Below are 12,772 nucleotides of genomic sequence, written 5' to 3'. Positions count from 1 at the left end.
CTGTGATTCTGAGGCCCTTTGTCTTCAGCTGCTTTGTCACCCCCTTTGTCCTCCTCTCTTGTTAACGGAGTGGGGGTGGGGGAGCCCTCTGGGGATAGCTCCTCTTGCTCCATCCCCTTCCTGCCACAGACCCTGGCCTTCTCCCATCTCAGGCTCCCTCCTTGCCCCTGCTTTTACCTCAGAGAGTCTCACACTCCCAATATCATCAGGGTTTGGTGTATTATTAAGAGAGGAGAACATGGCTCAGCAGTGATGCAAGGCTGGGTGGTGCAGGAGGTGGTAGGCATAATGGGCAGGTACTGGTGTCCCCTAGGGTGGAAAGGGAAGAGGATAAAGGAAATGGCAGGGCAGGATGTGAGGTGAGGAGCAGGAGATGACTGGGAAGAGTGAATTGGGGGTAGGAGTGGGAGGGAGGAGGGTGTCTTGCTCCTGGGAAGGGGGAGGGATCAGTTGGCAGCTCAATCCTTCCTGGGGATTTCCTGGGGAAAGGAGTGGCTATAGGGTGGGGGTGAGAGCAGGAATTGCCCCTCGTCCAGACTCCTAACGACCCGATCCTATGTCAGAAGTGGCCTTCTCCTGCACTTCTCCCCTCCCCCAAGCCCTCCAGCCCCTTAATACCACCATCACACACACACAAAGTTCCTGTCTTTCTCTGTGTCAATTTTCCCATATGTACAATGGACGCATCCCCTGGAGGATAAGGGAAGGAGAAGCCAGCAATGATTACGAGGCCATGAGTTCCCAGATCAAGGGTGGGAGGATGGAAATGTTAGAAGCAGAGTCTTACAGGGAGCTGAGGATGTATGAGAATAGAGACCTCCGGAGGGATGGCTGAGGAAGGCAATATGGAAAGAATATTGGACTTGGGGTCCCGTTAGTTAGACTCAGGTTGAGTTGTAGTCCCTGCTCTGATACTTAGCAGCTGTGTGACCTTAGGCAAATTGCATCCTCTCAAGGCCTCAGTTTGTGATCTCTGAGGTCCTGGTGGACTCTAATTCTGTTAGGGGAGAGGCAAGCCAGAGAGTGATCAGGCTGGGGGGGGGGGCGGGGAAGGGGAAAAAGATGAGAAAGAAAGTCTCTGGGGGAGGGTAGGACAGGGACCCATGCTTCTGGGAGAGAGTAGGAGTGGGGCCAGGAGCCCTAGGGGAATTAACTGGGAGCTGGGCCAAGAAAAGGGGGAGCCAGGAAGTAGGGGGAGGACGTGAATTGAGGAGGGGGAGCCCTGGGGGAGAACGGAGGCGGAATGGCTGTTCCGGGTCTGTGTTGAGGGGAGGAGGGAAGCTAAGGAAAGGGGAGCCTGAGGGAGGGGGGGATGGTAAGGGAGAGGAGGTGGTTTCTGGCACGGGAACCCCTGCCCTGGCCCAAGCTGGATCCTCCTTGTACAAAAGGAAAAGTCATTAACTCCTCTTGTGCCTTCATCCCCAGCTCCTGATCCAAGTACAAATTCGAGAAACTCCCTTGTCCCCCCCCACACACACACACACTCTCATCCCATTCATTCTCTCCACTGTCCCAGGTGGACCACTCAGCATCCCTAAACTTAACACTTCCTAGCCCTAAACTCACTCCTTGGGACTTCTCGTGTGTTCCTCCCTCAACTCTTTCTTTTGTTCCTCTTTCTTCCCTCCAGCCACTCATTCATCTCCCTCAGCTCTGAGATCCAGCTCCTGGGGAACAGGGGTTTATCCTTAGGGAGTCCTCCATCCCCTCCAGGGTTAGGAGTAAGAGGTTTAGATGTGGGGAAGCAGTTCCCTGGGTTTGAGTTATTATTTTGTTCCTACTAGAACCCGGGCTGGTGTTATCCCCCAACTCCACTTCCCCCACCCCCAGCCAGGGCTGTGATAAACTCCCAGAAAAGGAAAGAAACAGCTGAGAGTCGGAGTCAAATTTAAGAAAAGAGCTGTGTCATCAGCTGGCCAAGTGCCTGGGATTTGACTGCTGGGGATTCCCCTCCCCCCACCCCACCCCCAATTTCCTTTGAAAACCTGAATTTTTGGAAGTAATGAGACACCCCATCTGCCTTCCCACCAAAGACCTCAAGCCCTAGTCTGAGTGACTCCGCCAGCTCAGCCAATCCCTGCTCTTCACTGTACTTAAAGGCGCTGGCGGGGAGAGCCCGCTAAGGAGAATCCAACCGGGAGAGGGCTGGTGAGACACAGAGAGATAGAGGCAAAGAGACACAGACACAGACACGGAATTGGAGAGAGACCCAGAGACAAAGACCCAGAGAGAGAGAGAGAGAGAGCTAGAGGGAGACTGGGAAATCCACACGGTCAGAAAGTCAAACAGAGGAAGAGAGGACAGAAAAAGACAGAGAAACAAAAGAGACAGAGACACACAGGGAATCAGAGGCATCCAGAGATAGGGAAGGGCAGAGGGAGACAGGAGGGACAGCTGAAGAAAGCCTGAACAGGGGAAACCTCCGAGGAGTTACTTACTGCCCAGGGTGAGGAGGGGTGGTGTGTGTTTGGGGAGGTGGCCCTCAGACTTACTGCTCACCTCTGGGGGGGAGTTTTCTTTATCTCTTTGGAAGCTCCCCGGTCCCTGTGCCAGCACTTCATCTTCCTCTGGCACAGGTCAGAACCCACAGGGGATTCCTGCTGAGAGGTTCTTCCAAGTACCAGGCAGGGGGAGTAGCTGGAGCCTCCCACACCTCATTTCCTTCTAGCTAGTGCTGCAGTGCCATGTCCCGGGCAGATATAGGTCCCAGGAGGGACTTAGGGGGAACTCAGAGCAGCCCTCTGAATGCCATCCCATCCCAGCCACTTCCAGGGCTGTTGCTGCTGCTGCTGCTGCTAAACTCCTGCTTGTCTCTTGCCCAGCTGGTGGGCCTCCCCACTCAGGAGGAGGAGATCGTGTTTCCTGAGAGACTCAATGGTAGCGTCTTTCCTGGTCCCGGCTCCCAGGGGCTCCTGTTCTATCGGTTGCCGGCCTTTGGGGAGACGCTGCTGCTGGAGCTGGAGCAGGACCCTGGTGTCCGGGTGGAGGGATTGACGGTGCAGTACCTGGGCCAGGCCCCTTCGATGCTAGGTGGTGCTGAAGTGGGCACGTACCTGACGGGCACCATCAACGGGGACCCTGAGTCTGTGGCATCTCTGCATTGGGATGGGGGAGCCCTGCTGGGCGTCCTACAGTACCGGGGGACAGAGCTCCACCTTCAGCCCTTAGAAGAGGGTGCTCCCAATTCTGCTGGGGGGAAAGGGGCCCACATCCTACGCCGAAAGAGCCCCACCAGGGACCAGGGCCCCATGTGCAACGTTGGGGCCCCTCTCGGGAGCCTGGGCCCCAGCCCTCGAAGAGCCAAGGTAGGCAGCTTCAGAGCCCAGGCTACAAACGCTCCACCATATCTGTCCCACTGACCTCCATTCATCCTTTCCCCACCCAGCTCCACCCCTGCCCGCTCCATTTCCCCCTCTCCCTTCTTTCTTCTCTTTCTACTCGTCTCTGGTCACCATCATTCACTTTGCCAACCAGGCCCTGGGCGAGGACCCTTGGTGGTCTTTCCATGTCAGTCCGCTGACTTGTCTCCCCTTTAACCTCCCCGGACTCTTTCTTGGTTAGAAGGAGGCTGAGTCCAGCTGGTGAATTTACAGCAGTCATGGAAACTAGGGCTGGAGAGTGACCACACCTCCCTCTAACTGGCCCTCCGGGCCCCTCTCTCCAGCACAGGGAGTCCCGAGTGGAGCACCTTGAGATTAGGCAGTCACACTTTAGCCCCCATGCCCATCCCAGCACTTGGCACTTTCTTTGCTTGTACTCAAGAAGATGGAGCTGAGACTGGCCCTTCAGTCCCAACCCCACTTCAGAAACTGGAAGGACATCCATGATCTCTCTTTAGCTTGTCCCCTTCTTAACATGGTAGACAGTTGGTCTGCCTTTCTTTTCCTCCTTCCCTTCTTTTTTTTCCTAACTACCCTCTTCCCTCCCTCTCTCCCTCCCTCCCTCTCTCCCTCTCTCCCTCCCTCCCTCTCTCCCTCTTTCCCTCTCTCCCTCGCTCCCGCCCTCCCTCTTTCTCCTTCTAATCCAGACCAGACGCTCCCTTTAAACCCAGCCACTGCCGGATATCTGGCCCCGGCCCTGGCTGCTGACAGACTTGTTCCCCCACCACCACACAGCACAGACACGTTGCAAACCCAGCTCTCTACTCCGCTGCTTTCAGGCCCCTCTCACAAACAGGGCGAGCCCCCCTCCATCTCTTCCCTCAGGCACTCTCAGCTGTTCTTTCCCCCTGAGGCCCACGTGGCAGGGGACGTGGCACCCCCTTCCCCTCCTCTTCCCTAAACCGACAGCTGATGTCCCTGAGTAACCGCAGAAGCCCCTTGGAGTCGGGGCGAATAAGGGAGGAAGGAGATGACCCACATAAGAGGAGGAGCCCAATGGGCTCCTACGGGTCCCAATCTAGTTCTGCTGAACTTCAATCCCTAGAGGAAATGGAGTGGGGACAGGGTGAGGGGAGGGGAGCAACACTGGTGTCTGGGGATGAAACCCTCCTTTGCTCTTCCCCTCCTCCCAGCGCTTTGCCTCAGTAAGCCGCTTTGTGGAGACCCTGGTAGTGGCAGATGACAAGATGGCAGCATTTCACGGGGCCGGGCTGAAGAGATACCTGCTGACTGTGATGGCAGCCGCAGCCAAGGCTTTCCGCCACCCGAGCCTTCGGAACCCAGTCAGTCTGGTGGTAACCCGGCTTGTTGTGCTTGGGCCCGGTGAGGAAGGGCCTCAGGTGGGCCCCAGCGCCGCCCAGACCCTGCGTAGCTTTTGTACCTGGCAGCAGGGACTCAACATTCCTGAGGACAGCCACCCCGACCACTTTGATACGGCCATTCTGTTTACTCGACAGGTGAGGCCCCGACCAACTCCCCATTTCCCCAAACCCTCCTAGACTGTCATCCAGGCCTCTCCTAGCCCTAAGCCTCTAGTGTCCAGGACCCCATCATGTTCTAGAGTGCCCAACCTCCTGGAGCTTGGTATCCTGGCTCCTGATGCATCTTCTGTACTCCCCTAGGACCTGTGTGGGGTCTCTACATGTGACACACTTGGCATGGCTGATGTGGGCACAGTGTGTGACCCAGCCAGAAGTTGTGCCATCGTGGAAGACGATGGACTCCAGTCAGCCTTCACTGCTGCTCACGAACTGGGTAAGAGTCACTTTACAGACACTACCTTTGGGTACACCCTTAGGCTCCAATGCGGGCCCTCTTCTTTTCCCTTTCTGTACTCGCTTGCTTGATGATCTTGTCAGTTCTCATAGGTTCAGTTATCATCAAGAGGCTAAATCCCAGCTGCTCTCTTTCCTGAGCTCCATCCTAGCATCATCAACTGCCTATTGGATATTTCAAACTGTATCCTGGGCATTTCAGATGCAGCATGTTGAAAACAATTCTATCTCTCCCCCCCCACCCCAACCCATCCCTCTTTCAAATTTCCCTGTTACTTTTTTTTGTGTGGGGTAATGAGGGTTAAGTGACTTGCCCAGGGTCACACAGCTAAGCAAGTGTCAAGTGTCTGAGGCTGGATTTGAACTCAGGTCCTCCTGAATCCAGGGCCGGTGCTCTATCCACTGCGCCACCTCGCTGCCCCCTCCCTGTTACTTTTGAGGTCACCCAGATTTGCAACCTTGGTATCATCTCACTCACCAATATCATATATATATATGTGTGTGTGTGTGTGTGTGTGTGTGTGTGTGTGTGTGTGTGTGTGTGTGTGTATGTATTATGTATGTATGTATATCCAATCAGTTGCTAAATCTTGTCATTTCAATCTCTTCACCATCCCTTGCATCCATGCCCTTGTCTGCCTTCTTTTCTTTCACACAGCCAAAGCCCTCACTCAGGTTCTCGCTTCACCTGGGCTGTATTACAGTGTGGCCTCCTGACTGGTCTCCCTTCTTCATCTCTCCTTCCTCCAATCCATCCTCCACAGTGATTTTCCTAAATTGCAAAGCTGACCATTTCACTCCCCTATTCTATAAACTCCTATTACCTCTAGGATCAAATGCAAACTTTTGAGGGCAACCGGACCCCTTCCTACCTTCCCAGTTTTCTTGTGTTATTCCTTCCATATACTCTTCACTCCAGCACTATTGGCTTCCCTGCTATTATTCTTCATACACGCTCTCCCATTTCCTATCTCTATGTCTTTGCACTGGCTGTCCCCTCATGCCTGTAATGTACCCCCTCCTCATCTCCCCCTTTTAGAATCCCTACTACCCTTCAAAGTTCAACCAAAATGCCACTTTCTATGTGAATCCTTTCCTGAAGATCTTCCCATCTGGCTGCTGGGGTTTCCCCTGCAAAAAAATCACCTTGTTTTCATTTTGTATATAGTTGGACGTGTATCCCTATTATCTCCCTGATAGAACACCAGTTTCTTGAGGGCAGGGATTGTTTCTTTTATCTTTTTCTATCCCAAGCAACCTACACCGTGCATGGTACATCGTAGGTACCTAACAAATACCTGTTGATTGACAGACTTGTAAAATGATGGGGTTCAATCGGATCGGCAGTTCTCTAATCTTTCGGTCCCAGAACCCCAGCACCCTTCTCCCCCAAGAATTTTCATTTCTGTGGGTTATGTGTATGGATAGTTACTATTTCAGAAAATTAAACATCTTAGTATTATTACAAAAATAGTTTTGACTTCAGAGATTCCCCCTCCCCAAAGAATCTCAGGAACATCCAGGGGTCCCAGACAGCACATTGAAACCGCTGGCCTAGATGACCACCACGATTGCTCTCCAATATTAAATCTGTGGGCCTATCCTTGAAGAAACTGAAGGCCAGAAAGGTGGAGGAATTTGTCCACGGTTACCGGGGTAGTTAGAAGCAGAGCCCAGATTGGACCCCAGGTCCTCTCACTCTAAATTCTGTGCACTTTTCCTTACACCACAATCCAACGATATTCAAAGGGAGACCTGAGTTACGGGTAAAGGGTGTGTGTGTGGTAGCAAGCCTGGAGACCCCGCAGGGCAGCAAAGCAGGCTTAGAGAGGGGCGGTGTTTGGTCTGCAAACTGACGGATGCTTCCTTGTCATGCCGTGCGAGCGGCTCCAGTCCACCCTGGGACGGATGGGACCCCCCGCTGCTCTGACAGTGCTTCTGTCCCCACAGGCCACGTCTTTAACATGCTTCATGACAACTCCAAGCCATGTGTGAGTCTGAATAGTCCTGGGAGCTCCTCCCGCCATGTGATGGCCCCAGTGATGGCACATGTGGACCCCGAGGAGCCCTGGTCCCCCTGCAGTGCTCGCTTCATCACTGATTTCCTCGACAACGGCCACGGTCAGAACCCTACAGTGAACCAAATTTGTGTCCCCTGGCCCCCCCATCTCCTCTGGGCCCCTCCCAGGTTTAAGCCCTGCTTCTTTTTGTTTTTTGGTGGGACAATGAGGGTTAAGTGACTTGCCCAGGGTCACACAGCTAGTAAGTGTCAAATATCTGAGGCTGGATTTGAACTCAGGTCCTCCTGAATCCAGGGCTGGTGCTTTATCCACTGCACCACCTAGCTGCCCCTTAATCCCTGCTTCCTGACAGACTCTGACTCCTTCTCCAGTTTGCTCCCCAAAGTGCCTTCTATCTGACAGGTGGGAAGGGGGCAGAAAGCATGTGTGTCCTTGTGAGCTCTTGTTCCCTATTCTCGTCCTATTCAGCAGATGCCAAGAAGCTGGAATATCCCCAACCTTCTAGTCCCAGGACCAGGACCCCCTGATGACTTCTCTTTTCTCCTCTTCTTTCCCCAGGACACTGTCTCTTAGACAAGCCCTCGGCTCCTCTGCGCCTGCCTGTGACCTTCCCAGGCAGGGACTATGATGCTGACCGCCAATGCCAGCTGACCTTTGGGCCTGACTCAAGACACTGTCCCCAGCTCCCCCCACCCTGTGCTGCCCTCTGGTGCTCCGGCCGCCTCAACGGCCACGCCATGTGCCAAACTAAGCACTCCCCCTGGGCCGATGGCACTCCCTGTGGACCCAACCAGGCCTGCATGAGTGGCCGCTGCCTCCAGAGTGCCCAGCTCCAGGATTTCAATGTGAGGGCCAGGAAATGTGGGGATGGGGTTGGTGGCTAGGAGGATGACCACTGGCCAGGGAATGAAAGACTGTGAGGAAGGGGGATGGAGAGAGTGGGAAGACAGAAGGAGGGATATGAGGCTGGTGCTGGCGGTGGGGCAGTGTGAGGGGATGTGGTGGAGGAAGCTGCATCGATCCTTGTTTCTCCAATCTTCTGCTTCCACAGACCCCACAGGCAGGGGGCTGGGGCTCCTGGGGGCCCTGGGGTGACTGCTCTCGGACCTGTGGAGGTGGTGTCCAATTCTCCTCCCGTGACTGTACCAGTCCTGTCCCCCGGAATGGCGGCAAATACTGTGAGGGACGCCGTACACGGTTCCGCTCCTGCCACACCCAGGACTGCCCAACAGGCACAGGTAAGGGGTGAGAGACAATGGAGAGGGGCTCCTCAAAGAAATCTCTTGTGGGCTCTAGAGACTAGGGGATGGGATCATTCTGTGGGTAATGACAGCAGGGCTATGAGTGCTCCCTTCCAGTGCTTCTGAGGGGAAAAGGGGAAGGGACACAGGAGAAACCCTTGGGGGGAAGAGGTAGCTCTAATGCTTAGCCCCAGGTGCTGGTGATAGAAGGAGGTCATTGGGCCTCCGGCTCAAACCCAATGTGTCCCTGGCAGTTTGTGGGGGATGGAAGTGGGGATCGGGTGGAAACAGTATGGGGAAGGCAATAGGTAGAGCTGGGGAGATGGATGGAGGCCGGGGACAGGGCTAGAACTCTGAGTCCTGATTATTTATCCTTTGTCTTGGTGTGCTCCAGCTTTGACCTTCCGTGAGGAACAGTGTGCTGCCTACAACCTCCGCTCTGATCTCTTCAAGAACTTCCCGGGGCCCATGGATTGGGTCCCACGATACAGTGGTGTGGCTCCCCAGGACCAGTGCAAGCTCACTTGTCAGGCCCGAGCCCTTGGCTACTACTATGTCCTAGAGCCACGGGTGAGGACAGGGTCAGGGTCCGGGAGGACGGGTTGAGGGGAGGGGGAAGGTAGCCTTAGGGCCCTGGCGTACAACCCTACCCTGACAATTCCTGTCCTACCCTATTTTCTGAAAGCAAAGAAAGCAAAATCAATGTCATAGGCAGGCCATCTGGATGGAACAGGACCACCTTGCCAGTACTATCTCCTTATGGCTACTTGGAGAAATAAAGCATGGGCAGCTAGGTGGTGCAGTGGATAAAGCAATGGCCCTGGATTCAGGAGGACCTGAGTTCAAATCCAGCCTCAGACACTTGACACTTACTGGCTGTGTGACCCTGGGCAAGTCACTTAACCCTCGTTGCCCCGCTCCCCCAAAAAAAGAGAGAGAGAGAAAGCACAAAGCGTTGAGAGTTGTTGCTCACATATATCTGACCATCAGCATCTTTAGCCGGGATCTCATCTTAGCTTTGCTTTCTTCTCTCCTCCTAGCTCCTCCAACCAGCCTCCACTATATGGAGGGCTGGCCTCAGTGCTCAACCTTAGTATTCTTGGTACTGAGCAAAGTAGGGCACCCACTAAGCTTTACCTTATGTTCACCACTAAAATTTACTAGTGCCTCAAAGACAACTAGGTGGCTCAGTGGATAGAGGACTGAAGCTGGAATCAAGAAGACCCAAAGTCAAATCCCACCTTAGACAACTGCTGGCTGTGTGACCCTGGGCAAATCACTTAACTGCTATTTGCCTCGGTTTCCTCAAATGTAAAATGATAGCACCTCCCTCCTAGGATTGTTGCAAAGATCAAATTCGATGATGCTTATAAAGCTTTCGGCATGGTGCCTGGCACAGAGTAGGCACTATATAAATGTTAATGATTGTTGCTATCACTTTGTTGGCATGTCAAGCTCCTGCCCTGATCACTAAGACGTTAGAACATTTTCTTACTGAAGTAATATGAGGCTCCTGTTCCTTTCCCATCCCCACAAGCCTCTCCCTCCATCACCTGGCTTCCCTCCCCTCACTCCATTTCTTCTCCTCAGGTGGTAGATGGGACCCCCTGTTCACTGGACAGCACCTCTGTCTGTGTTCAGGGCCGCTGTATCCATGCTGGCTGTGACCGGGTTATTGGCTCTAAGAAAAAGTTTGACAAGTGCATGGAATGTGGCGGGGACGGCTCTGGCTGCAGCAAACAGTCTGGCTCCTTCAAGAAATTCAGGTATAGGGCTGCTAGGTGGCGCAGTGGATAAAGCAATGACATTGGATTCAGGAGGACCTGAGTTCAAATCCAGCCTTAGACACTTGACCCTTAACTAGCTGAGTGACCTTGGGCAAGTCACTTAACCCTCACTGCCCTGCAACAACCAAAACCAAAACCAAAACCAAGAAATTCAGGTATAGAAAGATGCCTCCTGCAATGAGAGTCGACCTCATGCTCTGGAGGTGGGCTGGGGTAACAGTGAGACCCTTTTGCCTTGTCCTCACCTCCCCCCCTTCCCTAACTCTGTCCTCTCGTATCCTTCCCCAGGTATGGCTACAATGACGTGGTCACCATCCCTGCAGGTGCTACCCACATTCTAGTGCGGCAACAGGGGGATTCTGGGCCCCACAGCATTTACCTGGCTCTGAAGCTTCAAGACGGCTCCTACGCCCTCAATGGTGACTACACGCTGCTCCCATCTCCAAGTGACGTGGTTCTTCCTGGAGGCGCCAGCCTTCGGTACAGTGGTGCCACTGCAGCCTCGGAGACCTTGACAGGCCATGGGCCGTTGTCCCAGCCCCTGACCTTGCAGGCCCTGGTAGTGGGGAACCCTCAGAATCCTCGACTCCGCTATAGCTTCTTCGTACCCCGGCCTGCCCCTCCAGCCCCTCGACCCACCCCGAAGGACTGGCTCCGACAGCGTGCACAGATCCTGGAGATCCTCAGGCGGCGCCATTGGGTGGGCAAAAAATAACCTCACCCTCCCAGGGGAGCAGCCCTGGGCACGGTGGGGGCACACAAATGACTTGGAGGAGGGGGCTCTGAGGAACTGCCTCCTATAGGGCACAACAGGGAAGTGGTAATAAAGGCAGGACCTAGCCCCTTTCCCCATCCTGCAGGCTGGCCCTGCCCTGGGCTACCCGACTGAAAGAGGCAGCCTGGCTACTGCGTGACTGGGGGCCTACTCGGTCTAATATGGGGGAGAGTCCCTCAGTATCCACCCATTCCCTCTCCGAAGCTGGTCGCAGGAGGTGGGGAATTGCAGGGTGAGCCCCAATTGTATTTATTTGATATTTATTCATTGGTTTATCAGGGGTTGGTCCAAGGAAGGGGAGGGAGGGAAGGTAGAAATTTGTCCCTCTACACACAGCATTTGGCCTAGCTGGCCGTTCAAGTGTTAGTGGTGACAGGAGTGAGAGGTGTGTTTGTGTTTATGTGTGTGTCTGTGTGTGTGTGTATGTTCCTGAACCACTCCCTGTCACCTAAAGGAGAAACAAACAGGATGACAGGAACGCGTGGCATGAATTACCGTGTTTTCTAATAAATTTAACTTCATTATTTATTTACTGGGCAGCAACTCTGTCCTCCTTTTGGGAGTTGAGGGCTACTACCCCTTTCCCCTATTATGTCTGGAATGTAGGGGGTCTGGGACTTAAGGTTGGCGAGGTCTAGATATCTGGCCCTCCTTTTTCCCCCCCTCCCCTCCCAGGGGACTACAGGACCACAGGGTACTAGTGTTCAACCCTGCTTCCTTTCAGTTACCACTAACTACCCCATCCCTGCCACTCCCCAACTCCTCCCCTGGGCAAAGCACTGTCCTGGGTCTTGAGGAGGAATCTAGAGGGAGCAGACTCTTACATAGAGATTTAGAGCCAGAAGCGACTCAGTACTTGGCACAAATACATGGCAATAAACGTGGTTGATGGGAAATGACCATTTGAGCATCATCAAAGATATACACGAGAGTTAAGAAAGAATTGATGCAGGGGAGTTGGAAGAAGGCTTCCTCAGTCATTTATAAACATGAAGTAAGAAAAGCCAGCATTCCAGGGGCTTTGGGTGGAATTAGAAAGTCAAGGCTGAAATGGGGGTGGGGGAAGAAATTGGCCAGGATGTAGTAAAGTTCAGAATGTGTGGAGTGAGAGAAATGGGTTAGTAATACTCAGACTATGATTCTAGGGCAGGGGTTCTTAACCTGGGATCTGTGAACTTGTTTTGTTTTTATTTTAATATTTTGATAACTGTATTTCAATATAACTGATTTCCTTTGTAACGTATGTATCTCATTTTGTCCATCTTAAAATATTATTCTGAGAAGGCCACAGGCTTCCCCAGACTGCCAAAGGGACCCATGATACACCAAAGATTAAGACCTTTTGGCCTAGAGCAATGGAGACTGTGTTGGTAATCCGTGTTATCCTGTGGAGATGGGGGTGGGGAAGGGTGACTGGAGACGGTTCAGAAGAAAAAGGAAAAGAAAATTGCCTCATAGGCCGCTGGGCAAAGTTAGCCCAGCCTAGTACTAGACTGTTGCTTTGTTCCAGTATTCCATCTTAGTACTAGTCATGATAGCTACCACTTCCTCTGGATGGCTGGACCAGGGCTGTCCAACCAATTTCAATTCTACCCAGATCCCTTTCCTCGGAACAACTCCCTCACTCCCCACCCCCACCCCCGAGACCCCTTCCCCTGCTGTCTGACAAAAATGGGAACAGAAACATAGACAGAAACAGGACAACAGAAATATATGCAATCTGAGAGCCCTCGAAGAGTGGTGATAGAGATTGGTTGAACACTACTTTGCAGGTGCTGGGGTGGGGGTGGGGA

The 12,772-nt window shown here is 53.3% G+C and overlaps 1 protein-coding gene across 1 annotated transcript; it reads left to right on the top strand.

Annotated features, from left to right (window-relative positions):
• The first annotated feature begins 2,127 nt into the window (after positions 1–2,127).
• Positions 2,128–12,191, top strand: ADAMTS4 (ADAM metallopeptidase with thrombospondin type 1 motif 4). The gene is made up of 9 exons (XM_043999624.1): positions 2,128–3,305; positions 4,514–4,837; positions 5,003–5,135; positions 7,106–7,276; positions 7,735–8,021; positions 8,228–8,414; positions 8,812–8,987; positions 10,008–10,183; positions 10,493–12,191. Exons 1-9 carry the CDS (start codon positions 2,685–2,687, stop codon positions 10,917–10,919), a joined length of 2,502 nt encoding a protein of 833 aa, XP_043855559.1. The 5' UTR covers positions 2,128–2,684; the 3' UTR covers positions 10,920–12,191.
• The last annotated feature ends 581 nt before the right edge of the window (positions 12,192–12,772 follow it).

The sequence above is a fragment of the Dromiciops gliroides genome, chromosome 4 (genome assembly GCF_019393635.1).
Source record: "Dromiciops gliroides isolate mDroGli1 chromosome 4, mDroGli1.pri, whole genome shotgun sequence".
NCBI classification, from domain to species: Eukaryota; Metazoa; Chordata; class Mammalia; order Microbiotheria; family Microbiotheriidae; genus Dromiciops; species Dromiciops gliroides.
The sequence above is the reverse complement of the archived record's forward strand: the minus strand, read 5'-3'. Positions and strand labels throughout refer to the sequence as shown.